Source organism: Mytilus edulis, chromosome 10 (genome assembly GCF_963676685.1).
Source record: "Mytilus edulis chromosome 10, xbMytEdul2.2, whole genome shotgun sequence".
Lineage (NCBI taxonomy): Eukaryota > Metazoa > Mollusca > Bivalvia > Mytilida > Mytilidae > Mytilus > Mytilus edulis.
Genome location: NC_092353.1, coordinates 17,563,181 through 17,580,289, shown reverse-complemented (window position 1 = coordinate 17,580,289; position 17,109 = coordinate 17,563,181). Strand labels below are relative to the sequence as shown.

The following is a 17,109-nucleotide window of genomic DNA, read 5'->3' as shown; positions in this document are numbered from 1 at the left end:
TCTGAAGATGTTTTCATTTTTCATTTGTGGTCTTCGCGATGCCTATTTTGTATGACTTATTTTCTCAGGATAATTTTCAGAAGGCAAGTATCTGAATTGTACACAGATATTGGATTCATTTTGGGATACCACTCTCTTTATAAAAAATCTGATACCTATTAAGGAATATGTAGTAATTTGACCTTTTTTGTTTTGTAAAAAAAAACGAGTTCCATGACTCTTATACTTATTTTAATTTTCCAAATATATTATATAAAATAACGAAAATAGTCCATGTTCAACATGTTCAATTAAAAAACACCCAACTTACCTTTATTGCATGACTCAAAATTGATGCAGTGTTTCATGCACATTTTCTGGTTATAAAATGCTTTATTATATTACCCCGTATGATGATAATGGTAGCTTAAACAGCAACGTATTGACGACAATGAAATTTGTAGCAAAAGATTCGCGTTTGATGCGTATCCATTCTATTAAGTTAAATCTATCCTCATTAATCGCCTTCGAAATTACTTGAAACATCTTATCAGATGATGGTCATTACAGAAAAATTTGATGTATTATGCTTTTTTATTTATTTATTTATGGTTTTGCATTTGCTAATGGAATTCAAGGACCATTTGTTTGCAATTATTTATTGAAATCGTAAGAACACAACCTGAATGTACAGCAAGCAATACAAAAATAATGTATCTTCGGGAATCAAACTAATTTCTCTACATATAACTTAAGTTTGCTATTTCAACGAAGTCTTGGTGTTCAAAGACAATTCACTATGACGAGACACCCAAATCCGGATTAATGCCACTGAAAAATATTAAAACTGAGTTAAAATATATAAACGCTCAAAAAGAATTTAAAATCGTTACAAAGCTCTCACTTCCTAGAACTTGCTAAATGCAAAACAAAAATCTTCCACATTTATCCGTTTGATATATTTTAAATCAATTTGAATGACGGTTACAATAAAAAGTCACAGAGTAAAAGGACAAGAATTGGAACAAGCTATAATAGTGTTCAAATCGAAATTCACTATTAAATGAGAGACACTTTGTTGGAAAATGGTTTTTATGTGTTTTTGTAGTCCAGACTGGAGTCTTGTTCTCGTTTCCATGGAATAACGATCATTTGTTTTGCAATATTTTCAGATAGTTTTCTCATTACTTAAACTTTAATTTGATATAATACATAACATGTCAATTTCTATTCCTACGCCTATTCCCCAACTGTTTTGATTTGAGCTCGACTTATAAAATCATATAAAGACAGTGATTGTCTTTATATTGACTGACCTTTTTTTAATGGTTAGGAAACATCTGTAGAGAAAAGACCACCCCTATCCTCTGACATTAAGCAACATTTCTATAATTTTGACATGATTAATAAATGTTAACTTAAAAAAAGCACATATTTAAGCTAATAATATCGTTTTAGGAATTTTAATTTTACGCCATATATATGTTTCCTTGTTCCTGAAACTGCGTACAACCTCCTTTGTTTCGTTTAATTTGGGGTTTTACTTCAGATTTGTATTGTTGCATTGAAATATTTTGTCTCCTCCATTTCATTGAAATTATTTTAATAATATATGCATGTTTTTTTTTTACCACTGGGTATTATGAGTTTAAAATTTTAAATGTCAGAACAAAATACACAAATCTTAATCATTTTTACAAATTAATAGGATAAGTCATCAATAATAGAAACTGGAATTAATTAACATGTTCTTTTGAAAATTACAAATTTGATTCTCATTTTACCTCTGGTCCTTAATAGTTTGTCTTTAGAATATTTGTTACATAAAATTCAACATATTGATAAATGATGGAGACAATTTAAAGTACATTTACTACAAGTACATTAAAAACATACCCATGACTGCTACTGCTATACATCCAGAGGCAACCCATTTGTAAAATGGTATATCTCTAAGGGCGAAGAATATCAGAACAATGACGATAAAAGCAACCATCATAAACAATAACACAGGGACTCCATTGTTTTGAATTACTTTGAACCATGCTTAAAATAGATCAAAAAGAGAAGTTAGAAAATGAGTCTTTTTCTAACCAAACTTAAATAAATAGAGATTAAAAATCTGTGATATATTGTTTTTAACAATATAAAACTGAGAGAAACCTTACACTTTTGATCCATCTTTCAGGTCTATAAGCATTTCTAAATTGTTAAAAACATACCAAAAATAGATTAAAAGTTTAAATCATTTTTTTTTTCATACTATGAGTTTCGTTAAACGTTCAAGAGTTGAAGTAAAGAGCTAAGAATTGTTTGCAATGACCAGTTTGGCGAAATAAATATAACTGATGTTTCGGTTTTAGTTAATAAACATGTATCTTATTGTTAGTTTGTGGTGTTTTTATTTTCATGATTAATTCAGCGACCATTCCATAGATTTTTTTTCTAGTGTTTAGAGGAGGTGTCTTTTGCATTTTGGAAAAAAAACTGTGGATCGATCATTATTCGTAGAATATTATTTTATGTGAATTAAAGGTAAATCACAAGTTTAAAACATGTTCTACCTTCAACAATGAGCGAAACATGTACTGAACAGTAAGCTAAAAGAAATATCTCTGACACGGCAAATACAAAATAATCCAAACGAGAAAAGCTAACGACCTGATCTATGTACAAAACAATAAACGAAAAACACGTATGCTATATAACAATAAATGACAACCACTGAATTAAAAAGCTACAGATATTAGACAGGCACATACAAAATGTGGAGAGGTAAAGCATGTTTGCAGGCACCGAATCCTTCTTCAAATCAAACAAAGCTATGTAACCACATGCCACCTAATAACTAGAGGCTCTTAAGAGCATGTGTCGCTCACCATGGTCTATGTGCATATAAAACAAAGGACACAGATGGATTCATGACAAAATTGTGTTTTGGTGATGGTGATGTGTTTGTAGATCTTACTTTTCTGAACATTCTTGCTGCTTACAATTATCTCTATCTATAATGAACTTGGCTCATAAGTAACAGAGGAAAATATTTTGCAAAAATTTACAAAAATTTACCAGTTGGCCGATTCATTTGAAACTTTCAGGGCAGATAGATTTTGACTTGATAAACAATTTAATTCCTGTCAAATTTGCTTTAAATGCTTTGGTTTCAGAGTTAAAAGGCAAAATCTACATTTTACCCTATGTTCTATTTTATCCTTTGCGGCCATCTTGGTTAGTTGGCTGTCTTACCGCACACATATTCAAACTAGATACCCAATGATGATTGTGAACAAGTGTGGTTAAATTTGGACAAGTAGTTTCAGAGGAGAAGATTTTTGAAAAAGTTAACGACGAAGGACGACGACGACGACAAACGACGATGGACACCGGACGCCTAGTTATGAGAAAAGCTCACTCGGACCTTTGAACAAGGTGAGCTAAAAAAAATATAAAAATTAGTTTTTTTTGTATACTGAAATAGTGTAATGGTATAGGTATTCTTTTCCGAAATATATTGTTCAGTATCCTTAAACCTTGCATCACCTACTTTGCTTAGTTATGTTAATTATATTACTTGAAGCGTTCAACACTTTGTTGCATCTGCTTCATTATGTACTGTTTTCTAAAAAGTAATCCTTTAAATACAACCACGATTTTTCTTTTGTGAACTTTTCCATTAAGTATCAAAAGTTATTCGTATATAGAGTTAAGACTATGCTTCCGATAAAACTTCTATAATATATCGCCAGAATTAGGGGACTGGATATGATTAGGATATATAAAAAAAAAAAAAAAAAAGTGTGGTTGAATTGCCCATGAGACAACTCTCCAAAAAGCCCCAAAAGGTGGAGGATCCAAAGGGGGGGCGGCTGTTCGAACCCCTTTTTTGTTGACCAATCTATGCATTTAAATGGAGACATGTAGTTGGGCCCCCGGCCCCCACCCCCCCCCCCCCCCCCCCCTTCGTACTGCGTGGGAACCCCTCTTTTTTAGAATGGCTGGATCCGCCACTGCCAATTAACACAGAAATTAAGAACTATAGATCACCGTACGGCCTTAAACAATGATAAAATCCCATACCGCTGAGTCAGCTATAAAATGTCCCGAAATGACAAATGTGAAACAATTCAATTGAGAAATGTAACAACCTAATTTATGTACAAAAATTAACGAAAAACAAATATGTAACACATCAACAAACGACAACCACTGACAGTTGTTCAAAACCACTAACAAGTAATAAAAAAAATCATTTATCTAAGACTTAATTACCAATCAGTACACATCCTATAATTAATGACTTTTGTGTAAAGACGTCATAAACAGTCAGAGAAAAACATGACCATGTGCAATGTCAATATACAGGTATCGACAGATTGCAGATCCATGAATGTGTATATGTATATAACAATGATATTTATGTTGCTTTTAATTTACTTATAACAAAATCAATATTAATACCAATAAAACAATATTCAATGATCTAATTACAGTGACGAAATTGGTAACCTTTTAGAGTAAGTTTATTTAAAGGATCGACAAGTTTATCGGTCTTTATCAGGATTGTATTTTATCTTCCAGGCACGGTAAACAACATTTCCGTAAAATGTCGATATGCTAATTCATTTTGACAGTAACAAAGGTTCAAAGCAAGAAATGATTTGATTTAACAAAAGGTTTGTAATATCATATGCAAACACCTTCGATTATGACCGTTGATCTACAAATTTAGTAAAAGTCGACCCCTTTTCTATCTACTGTTCATTATCACCATAATAAAAGCTTCTAAAGCCGGATATTTTACAAGATTCTAGCATGATTGCCTTATACGTATCTTTTTTCTGAAAAAAGATGGCCTGACATTTTTACCATAATAAAATTATACCAGGATTTGGTCTCGAAATTTCTACTATTAGATACTTTATTGGATGGTTTTTCTTAGTTTTTTTTTACCTTAGGTTGAAGTGTTAGAGCTTTTGATTTTGCAATTTGATTAGGGACTTTCCTTTTTTAATTATCCGCGGAGTTCAGTAGTTTTGGGATTTTACCTTTTAAGCATTTTTGATGCAAACGTCAACAATGAGTCTTTTATAGACGAAACGCACGTTTGCCGGACATAGCGGTATTTACAATGAGCTTATGTACATGGATCGGAAAATCTCCTGAACAAATAATCATGGTGGTCCATGTGTGTTGGCAATGTCGTTTTAAGGAAAAAAAGCTATTTAGATATAATAGTTGAGCCAAATTACTGATTTCTTTATAAAAATGCACTGTTAAACATCATACTGACACCATAATCGTTCTACTGTGTCAGTATTTTATATTTGTCGGATACCTTTTTTTAATTTTGGCATGCATTAGATGTAAATTATAAAGAAAATATTGAGTCAATATCATCCCTTCATCACCATTCGACTCTTGTTGTAAAAATATCTTTACAGTAGATGAAATAAAAAAAAAATGAAAGAACGATATATTTTTAGCTATCACATTTAACAATTTTACCTGTTGCTTTTGTAAGTCCATAATCCATCCAACTTGGAACTTTTATATACTTAAAGTAAAACAACAGCATTAATGCACTAATATAAGCAACAAGAAAACATGCAGCTCCAAGTGGTCCGATCGTTTGAGATGTTTGAATTAATCCTTTAAATAAACAAAAATCAATTAAAAATAGATAAAGGGTTCATTTTATATGAACTGTGCATCACTTCCACGGCGTTTCGTTTCCTAATCTTACTTAAATAATATACAATATGATATAAACTTGAACAAATGCCTGTCTTTATTTTTAAACACCCGACAAAACAACAGAATAAATCCTTCTCTATTGAGTTTCCTCTAAGCAATGATACCTTAAATATTTAAGCTAACACATTATTTTGTCTTTCTTTATTTTGGACTTAAGTAAATATTCAAGATCAAAGTAAAGACCCAGTGCTTGACAAAATTTAACCTTGCCATATTCGAACCTACATGTACTCCAAGTCATGAGCCTGTAATTCAGAGGTTGTCTTTTGTTGCTTTATTTCTGATGTGTTTTTCGTTTACTTAGCAGTTTTTAGTGTTATATTTTGCCATTAAAACGTGAGGTTTGGCTAGTCGACAAACCATTTTTTCTTAAAATGTCCTGTACCAAGGAAAATGGCAGTTGTTATTGTTCTCCTTTTATATTTGATGTGTTTCCTCAGTTTTAGTATGTAACCCGGATTTGTTTTTTGTTAACCGATTTATGAATTTCGAATAGCGGTATGATACTGTTGCCTTTATTTGTACATAAATAGGTCGTTAGTTTTTTCGTCTAAATTGGGTCACATTTTGCCTTTTATAAATTGCTATGCGGTATGGGTTTTGCTCATGATAGTTGTCTCACTGTCACAAATACTAAGTAATCTTATGTTTAGACGTTTGCGAATCAGTTACAAGCAAAAGTTGGTATATCTGACTGTTTTCGTCCTAACGTAAATACTTGAGATTTAATTTATTAACTGATGTATGTGTTTTTGTCGTCGTTGTTTTTTTTTATAGCTTTCGCATTACTTTTCTTTCTCTTTTACATCGTTTGGCTACTCGGTTTTAAAAAGTTGCCACATTTTCATAAAAGTTTAAATGATAATATCATATTTTATTAATTTTTACCTGCCGCTGCAAAAAATCCTATGCCTAACCATTTCAGTTTCGGTTCTTTTTTTAAGAGTTCAGACAGCAGGAAGATCAGCACACTGACGACACAAGCAGCAAACATAAACCACAAAACTACAAATGCTCCCATGGTTAAAACTGCCTTTAACAGTGCTATAAAAATATACAAATTGCATTCAACAATGTTTTACAATGTAGAAATACGAGACCAACATGATCATTTCAATGCATCACTGCCATACTGTATCTTTCATAATTTAACTTGAATATAGTCTAAGGTTACCTTGATGGGAATAAATTTTCTTAAGCAAACGAGTTGTTATAATTCTTATTATTATGCTTTATGCAAATTTCGTATATCATTCACGACTTCGTCTTGGGTTATATTTTTCCCTCGTGTGTTAATCTACCTTAACAACTTCATCCAAGGGAAGAATGGGTATAATGTTAATTTCTGTCTACATTTGAGAGCATGTGATAATCGATGTACATTGTATGCATATTTTTATTTTCCTTTTTCTTTTGAAACAGAATGAAATCTTACACAATCTGTAATCAGATTGATTTCTTATATTTTAAATAATACAGAATATTAGCGCGTTTATTCAATATGTTGGTAGCAATAACTCAAAATATTCATAATGTTTATTAAATTCGCTTCCAAAATGTTGTATATAAAAGAGATGAATGATACCAGAGTGAAATTCAAATTCATAAATCGAAAATAAACTTACAACGCCATAGCTAAAATCGATACGGACAAATAGGTAAACAGTAGAACACCAAGACACAATTTAGAAGACTAAGCAACACGAACAAAATCTGGTGGTGTAGTGGTGTATATCAACTTGAAAATTGTTTTATAATGGCTTTTGAATCTTTGATATTTCTTAATTTCTAAGAATATTAATAAGTTGTTGTGCTATCCTGAATATTTCTATTTCATAGTCATTTCAAGTAATGTTCAACGTCTAACAGTTTGAAGTAAACATTTCGACCAAATTTTCATAGCCTGTGTTTGAGATTTTTTATTGTTGAAAATCAGCGATTTACTATATTTTGAAAGCCAAGGGACGGTATGCTAACGGTTTAAATGTATGTAATTCACCTGCTACGGCTATACATCCAATGGCAATCCAATATAGATACACATTATTATTCTCTTTAAGGTAAAACAAGTTTATGATAACAAGAACAAGAGCAGCAAGTAGACACAAAATCATAATTGTTTCCATGGTATGAACAAATTTGAACAATGCTGTAAATAAATGAAAAAAAAAGTATTAAAATAAAGTGCATTAATCTCTTGATGTGTCTTTTCCGAATGAAATATAGCATTGAATGAACCTGATGCAACACAAGTGTTGTATTAAGTTAAGCACAATAAATTAGCTTTATATCTGTGTAAACAGGTGATCGCGTATAATTATTTTTTTTATTTCAAAAAATTGCATGCTTGATTCAGAAAAAATATGTTATTTTGATTGGATGACGACGTTTGTGCGTCGGACTAAAATTCACCTTCATATCCTAATGAAGTTTAACATTCACGATAATACTTGCTATTGCCAAAAAGTGGACAGAGCTGCGTTCAATATCTTAGCGGCTACACAGAGCTTCATAGATTTATGACTATTGAACGTGTAGCTAGCCTATCGTTTCTACATAGATATTGGTAGCAGCTACGTAGCCGCTACGATTTTTCATCATCATAGCGAAGAACAATGTAATTATACGTATTGAATGCTTCTTTTAGTAATTTCATAGGGTTGGAAAGCGTTGACCGTGTGTACATTTTAAGATTGAAGTGTTTTCGCACCAAATAAAATATGTACCTCGGTCAACACTTTTACACCCCCAACGAATTTACAAAAAGAAACAATCAATTCTTAAATAAATACAAAGAACATTAACATTCCAATAATTGAACTGTCTATATCATTCGTAAATTAAATCAATGTTTCGTAACATGACACATTACTTAGCATATACACAAAATTACCATACCTTGAGTTTTATTATACATCAAGACTTTTGAAAATGAGAAATGAACACAAAAGAAATTCGTTCTCAGAGTTCTCAAAAATTATCTGACAACACATATGAATACATTGGTTTAAGTGTTGTTTTGAAAGAGCTTGGTCGATACTTCTGCATGTAGACTTACAGTAGTTAGTAATACAGTCTTTATGGGGATAATATGATTTCATCACTTCATGTGTACATGTACAACGTAACGGCTTTGTTTTATTATTTTAACGCAAAATGAGTATTGTACTGTAGAATTTGTGTTTTTCTCCTTCTGTTTTGATAAAAAAAAAAAAATAACAAAAATAGTAAAAATCCCAAGCATGTTTAACTTTTGTTCCCCTAAATCTTTCGTTGGCCAAGCATAAACAATTTGCACAAAATAAAATGTCATGCAATTAATAATATATACATGTAATGTAAAAATAGTAAAGATTAGGGTTTGTGAAAGCAATTCCCCATTTTTACAGTAACTCCTGTAAAGAAATAAATTTCAGCTTAACATATAAAAGTAAACCTGTTTTGTGTTCGCTTCTTTTTTAGCGACGTTTTTTTTAAATATACAAAACGTGTCAAGGATATTCTTAATGTCTTCATATTGCAGTCATTCAGATGGAAGTAAGAAAATGTATTCATGGTCTCTTAACTTATTCTCCTTAATGAAATACCTTTAAAATTACCTGATGAATGCATAAAAGATTCGGTCATGTCTGCAATTGTATTTGGTATTTAATTAAACGATCATTATATCCTGTTCTTTTCAAAATTAATTTACATATCAAACAGATTCCTAGAAAATTAAACAGTTTGTTATGTAAGGTTTTGAATTAAATACTTAGTAATGTCCACTGCATTATTTCATGTAGGAAATTTTCTAAATTGTATTTTGTATTTAAAACCGATCATTATTTTCTTGTCATAATTTTACACATTAAAACAAGGGGAGGATAAAACAATATCTATATGAAAATATCTGTATTGATTAAATTATATTTCGCAGAAATTATATAGAAATTGGAATCGAAAATTCGAAAGCATGACTTTTTGACAAAATAGAAACATCACCAGTATTTACCATATATCGTAACGTTCTTTTTTGAAAGATTGGCAACATATTGATGAACGCAAGCAATACATGTTAAATTATAAAATTTTACGTTTTTTTACCTGCTGCTGTTAAACAGCCCATCGCTACCCATTTCAGATCATTTGGTTGCTCCTTTGATGAAACCCTCACCTTTGGGAAAACCATGTCCAGGATAAACACAACAACAGCAGCAATAAGACATGCAACTACTAACGTCTCCATGTTAAAAATGCGTTCACAATGTTTTAAATGAATGTCTTTAAATAACTGTGATTCACTTCCTTGTTGCGTCTTCTCAGAATCAAAATATATCGAGGAACTTTTATTGTATTTTAGAATAAAACAATTCACAAATTAAATCTTGATAATAAAGAATGTATATACATTGCATTAACGTTCCATCTCTTTTCTATATGCTTCATCCCGTCTACATTTAAAAATAGGCATTATTTGAAAATGCTTTTTACCACAAATGTCAAGATGGGCACTAATTGGCGAATTTCTGTATTGTGGGTGTTTTATTTGTTCTTTGTGAACTCGCACCCGTACACAGAGGCTATTCCCGGTCTGTTCAATATAATTTTCGTGACAACCAGGACATGTGACGCAGTAAATAAGGTTTGTTGTCTTACAAGTCATATTGGCGTTCACATGAAATTTTTTTGCCATCTTTAAATGATTTCATTTTACCCGTTTCTAAATATTTCGTATCTTGGCCACAAACACCGCATCTTGAATCTCCGCAAGACTTTATTTCGAAGTCATTAACCTTCGGTTCGAACCGAGCTCTGGTTAAGTGTTTCTTTAAGTTTTTAGGTTGTCTTCGGCTGTAGATTAAGTTTCCTTCCGGTATCAATTTTTTCATAGTTTCACTTTCGTGTAGAATCGGAAGGTTTGATTTAATTGTATTAAAAACGTTTGGTAAATACGGGTCATGTGTACTAGCAAACGGTATTTTCTTTAAGGTTTGTCCGTGTCTTTCCCTTTCGGGGTTCGTAATTCTTGAAATGTCAAGAGTTTAGATTTTCGAATTCCACTTTCGATTAAACCCTCTAGGTATAGCTGTTGTGTCAAATAGCCTTTTAATTCCTTCAAACGTACTTCTCGAATGTTATGGTCAGATACTATAGCACAAATCCGTCTGGCCATACAGTAAGGTATATTTCGTTTTGTATGGGACGGATGACACGAATGAAAATTTAAGTATTAATGGGTGTCTGTGGATTTATAATAAATATCCGTTGTTATGTGTCTGCCTGATTTTAAGATGAGGATATCCAAAAATAGTAGTTGTGTGTCACTGCAGGTTTCCATGGTGAATTTAATCGACGGATGTAAGGAGTTGATAAGATCTTTAAATTTATATAAATCTTTTTCTGATTTGCTCCAAAATATTATACAGTCATCAAAATATCTTTTCCAAAATTTTATGACATAATCACAGAAATTTTGATCGAATTGGACAGATATTTATCGATATATCTGTTGCTCTAAGTATCCCATTTGCGTATGGGGGGCAACTTTAGTTCCCATGGCTGTACCTTTAATTTGTCTGTATTTGTTTCCGTCGAAATAAAATGTATTTTCTTCCAGAACTATTTTGGTAGCTTCTAGTATGAAGTTTGTTTCAAATCTACTGTCAATTTCATCCCGTTTTTCTTCGATCCAGTATTTTACGGCTGTAAGACATAGATCATGGGGAATATTTGTGTATAGACTTGTAACATCAAAGCTTGTTAATAGTGTTTCTTCCGGAACTATGGCAGGAATGTGATTTAAAAATTCCATATCATCTTTGATATAACTTGGAATTGACGGACATAGATGTTTGATAACAAGGTCGATAAAATGACTTAGTCTTTGAGTTTATGATTCCGGTCCGGCTATAATTGGTCTTAATTTCAAATCGGCGGGACGAAATGTTTTAACGTCAATATTGTTTTGATCTCGAACAGTATTTTGTATTTGTGCACTTTTATGTACTTTTGGAAGTCCATAAAAATTACTCTCTTTCGGATCAAAGTCACACAAGTACGCTATTTCCTTCTCGGTTAGACATTGATTGTAGTCTTTTATCAGTTTCTTTAATCTCTTTTTAGTTGCTTTATCCGGGTTATTTGTTATTTGTTTGTAGTATTCCTCATCATTAAGCTGTTCCAAAACTTTTTCTTGATAAAAGTCGGTATCCATAATGATGATGGCTCCTCCTTTATCTGCTTCTTTAATGATAATGGATGCGTCATCTATAAGACTTTTTAACGCATCCTGTTCATTTCGGGTTAAATTCTGTTTACATTTACGTGTACGGACGGGAAATTTTGTTATTGTCTCAATGTAAGTATCTAAATAATCATCTTTCCCCGATCTTGGGGTGTAAGTTGATTTGTTTCTTACGAGAGATTTATCATGGTCCTTTTATTTTCCGAATTCTTCTTTTAAACGGAGGCGTCTAGAGAAACTATTGATATCAGCTTTTAATTCCGGAACATTTAAGAATGGAACGGGAGCAAATTTAAAACCTTTTGATAACAAATAAATTTCATTTTCGTTTAATGTTCTTTGTGAGAGGTTTATAATTTTGGGGTCTATCGTCGGTTCGGATGTTGGTTTGCAGTCGAAATCGGGTCGGGTGGTTGCAAGTTTTGACCTCTCTTTATAAAAGGCTGTCGTGCACCTCTTCCTCGACCTCTGCTGTTTCCACCATGTTTAGTGATGCCCCCACCTCTACCACCGCGATTAGAGTTTTCGGTTCTTCCACGACCTCGTCCACGTCTTCCTCCGCGTCCTCTGCCTCTATTATTCACAACTTTCCATTCATCATTATTTTGTTGAAAATTTTCTGGGGACGGATTGCGGCTTTGAGTGTTCGATCTCTTTGACGATTTATTCCTTAATGCGGTGTTGTCAAATTTCTTTTGAGTTGATTTAGAAGCAACGGCGGCATATGTTCCAGTATTTGTATTCTGTGAAACATTTGGTTGATTAGGAGTGGTATTGATATTTACATTATTCATGTGTATATCGTTGTTTCCCTTTGTTCTAGCTGGTCGTTGCGGTTTTAGTTTCATTATGGACTCATCGCCATAATTCTTTTCGTAATTATCGAAATGTTCTTGATGTTTCTGCCACATCGCTTTTGATTTCTCTTCTTCACATTTTGTGTCCTGTGTCCACATCTCGTGAAGTTTTGCTTCAATATTGCCTTTACATTTTTTGGATATCTCGGCTAATACTGTTGCGTCTATTGACAGAAATTTTTCTTCAAATCGGTGTTTTCTGGTTTGAAGCAGTGATATCTCCGTAGCTAGACGTTGAAGGGCTAGTTGTCCACGGATTTCCGTTTCTTCACAGTTTTCTCCTTTAATTTCTCGTATAAGAAATTTTTCTGGTAGAATCGGGTTTTCCATTGTTTGCCACCTCAACGCATTGTATTACGCAATTTTTCTCTCATTCAAAGATTTTTTCCACATATCATTAATGAGATCTCTTTGCCGTGCTGCTTCAATATTAATTTGGATATCGTTCATTTCTTGTAAAAAAGAAAATGGTTGTTGATTTTGAGTGTGATTTGTTAAAGTATTGTTCCCAGAATCTCCAGAATTTTCAAGGTAATTTTCAAATGTCTTACCTTGATTCTTCAGCGAGTTTCCCATTTCCATTACTGCGCCCGTAAGCGTATCGAACTTTGTAAGCATCGATGTTAATTTTCCGGATATTTCCGATAACAGTTTATCTGTACTTCTGATCCTCCTTTTGATTTACTCATCTTATTGTCATGCACACTTGAATATATAGGCGTAAAAAATAATTTTCACATGTGCAGATATATATATTCATTAAATAAAATAATAAAATAAGTAAAAAGTTAACAGTTCCATTCTATCGATTTCATCCTTCCATTGGGACTCTTCATGATAACTGATGTAGTGTCGCTATAGGCGACGTCGTTAAGGAGGTTTATGACGTTCCGTCATTGTTCGTTATTAAAAGTTCTCTGGATTTAATTTTGATCGGAACGTTGTTATGAAACAATGGAAGGATGAAATCGATAGAATGGAACTGTTAACTTTTTACTTATTTTATTATTTTACTTAATAAATATATATATTTGCTGACACGATATCACAGTTGCATGAGTTTGAATCCTAAACATCGAAAGGGGACGAAAATGGCACCGTCTTGCGACAATATTTGCATGGGTAAATTAGAGAAACAAATCATTGCATTATCTTTAACCAAACCTCTGTCTTAGTTTCGTTCCATCGATAATGTTGACATGAAATGGATTGAATTCCACCACAAATGGATGATTCAGACATGCAAACATTAGCCCACTAGTCAATTCAATTTACATATAAAATTTCCAACTCTAAAACATATCATTCTTAGACATAACTACATCTATAAAGGTCGGTGTCTTATAAACAAACCTCTACTTAAACCTACATCAGTTCCTTTCTCCCCAAATTAAAGCTGTCACCCAAAACACTGTACAAAAGTTATCCCGTACATTCAAGCTCTCATAGTAAAGCGGATTTGCTCCTCTGAGAAGGCTGTCACTAAACGATTACAGGAACTTCATGAACAATACCTTCAAGTAGTTTTGATTTCTCTTGCAAAAATAAATGTCATGCACCCTAGTCAACCACGTTGATTATGAAATGCCATCTTAAATCATATTAACATTCAGTATTGATATATCTTACTTTGCCAATGAAAATTGTATACGATTCAGATTAAAAAAAAAATGTTTGAAGTTCATTTCGGTAAGTATTAAATCATATTAATACATGTACTTACCATTTTCATAGGGCGAGGTACTTGTAATTGTTAGTCTTCCTTGTCGATTTCAGTAAGCTACGACAGCCTTAATTTATCTGAGACATTTGTATATTTATCCAGTAAACAGGAAATGTATGAATTTCTTGTACTAAATCTAAAGTTTCTAAGGAAACACTGATGCTACACATGCGCATTTTTTTGGTTTTGTTAATGCATTTAGATGGTCAAACATTTTTAATAGTTTAAACCTTATTCAGGCATAATCGGGTGTTTCCAAATCGGTATCATACATTTTAGCTCACCTGGCCCGAATGGACAAGTTAGCTTTTCTCATCACTTGGCATCCGTTGTCCGTCGTTAACTTTAACAAAAATTCTCTCCTCCGAAACTACTGCCACAAATTTAACCAAACTTTGCCACAAAGATCATTGAGGTATCTAGTTATAAATCTGTGTTCCTTCGTTTAATATGCACATAGACAAAGTTGAGCGACACAGGTTCTATAGCGCCTCTAGTTTTTCAAGTAATTAGGAAATTGGTGTTTACTAGGAACTCTGCTTCGACGTGTGTTTCAAACTCTGTTAAATGAAATTTTTATCACGAAACATCACCATTTTTTTTTTCAAATATAGGTCTTTGTTAAATTTGCACTTTGTTTTCATAAAATACGCAGAATTCATATTTGATCCCAAAAAAAGAAATACTTGACATTGATTAGTTTTACCCTGTCCAGTACCACAGAAAGGAATCATACAACATTTCATTGTGTATAAGATAATAATAATCACTGGAAGTTAACCAATCAAATTTCCTCTTCTTTCTTTCTGTTTAAAAGCTTCAGTTACCATGTCCCTTCAAGTTTCCATAATGTTTTATACAAATACTAAATGAAAAAAAAGAATGATGCTTGAAACCCGCTAAATAAAATGTTATGACCCAGATTTATTTTAACGCAATGGTACGTAGGATTAATTGCATTCAACTGTCAAATTCAAGAGATTCATTTTACCCTCTTTCGTTTGCAGCTAGATGTGACGTACTATGAGTTGATGGTATTACACCTAAAGATAAAATTGAGAATGGAAATGGGGAATGTGTCAAAGAGACAACAACCCGACCATAGAAAAAACAACAGCAGAAGGTCACCAACAGGTCTTCAATGTAGCGAGACATTCCCGCACCCGGAGGCGTCCTTCAGCTGGCACCTAAACAAATATATACTAGTTCAGTGATAATGAACGCCATACTAATTTCCGAATTGTACACAAGAAACTAAAATTAAAAAAATACAAGACTAACAAAGGCCAGAGGCTCCTGACTTGGGACAGGCGCAAAAATGCGGCGGGGTTAAACATGTTTATGAGATCTCAACCCTCCCCCTATACCTCTAGCCAATGTAGAAAAGTAAATGCATAACAATACGCACATTTAAAATTCAATTCAAGAGAAGTCCGAGTCTGATGTCAGAAGATGTAACCAAAGAAAATAAAACATATATGACAGTAATACATAAATAACAACAGACTACTAGCAGTTAACTGACATGCCAGCTCCAGACTTCAATTAAACTGATTGAAAGATTATGATTTCATCATATGAATATCAGGCACAATCCTTCCCGTTAGGGATTTAGTATCATACCATCATAACATATATGAGAAGAACATAACCCGTGTCATGCCAACAACTGGTTTTTTTAATAAATGTGTTTAGTTCCGATGCAAAGACCCTATAAGTGAATCAATATTAACGCTAACATAAGCAATCTTTAGTGACCTGACAACAGTATCGTAACTATATCCCTTCTTGATAAGTCGATTTAAAGGTTTTGTTAGTTTCTGAGGTGAATACTGACATTTTTGTGCTTTATAAAGAATATTTCCATAAAAAAATGGATGTGAAATACCTGAACGTATAAGAAGTCTGCATGTTGAGCTATATTTACGAATGATGTCCTTATACCGATGATAAAAAATTTAGTAAATGTTTTATCGAAAACACTGGTGTAGCGAGACATTCCCGCACCCGGAGGCGTCCTTCAGCTGGCCCCTAAACAAATATATACTAGTTCAGTGATAATGAACGCCATACTAATTTCCGAATTGTACACAAGAAACTAAAATTTTAAAAAATACAAGACTAACAAAGGCCAGAGGCTCCTGACTTGGGACAGGCGCATTTAAATCATGTATCTAAAAAATAAACTGACAACTTCTCGGCAAAAAACAAGACACGTCGTAAAATTAAAACCTTTAAAAAATACAGTTTTCAAAACGTAACACAAAAGACTGCGCAACATGCACATACAATGCCCATGAAAAACAAAGGGGATATCAGAGGTTCCAGAGGGAAAGAGAACGGAATTGTGTTGATGACAATAGGAACACATTCGTCGTTATATGTTAAAAAGGTATTTCATATCTGTATAAATTATATCACTCAATTACAGATTCAGTGTTTTTTTTTATTCAGTATCAATTAAAATTATTCACAAGTTTTTTTCACAATAAGAAAGGACACATATTGTGAAAAGTTATTCATACTTTAGTAACAAAGGCAATGCAATTAAACATAGTGATTTGTTATTT

At 32.6% G+C, this 17,109-nt stretch overlaps 1 protein-coding gene across 1 annotated transcript; it reads right to left on the bottom strand.

Moving 5' to 3' along the window:
• Positions 1-286: 286 nt before the first annotated feature.
• On the bottom strand, positions 287-10,726 carry LOC139492369 (uncharacterized). Its single transcript, XM_071280574.1, has 6 exons — positions 9,820-10,726; positions 7,733-7,882; positions 6,622-6,777; positions 5,485-5,628; positions 1,876-2,025; positions 287-810 (listed from the first exon to the last, which is right to left on the bottom strand). The coding sequence occupies exons 1-6, from the start codon at positions 9,959-9,961 to the stop codon at positions 740-742; spliced, it is 813 nt and encodes a 270-aa protein (XP_071136675.1). The 5' UTR covers positions 9,962-10,726; the 3' UTR covers positions 287-739.
• Between the last annotated feature and the right edge of the window lie 6,383 nt (positions 10,727-17,109).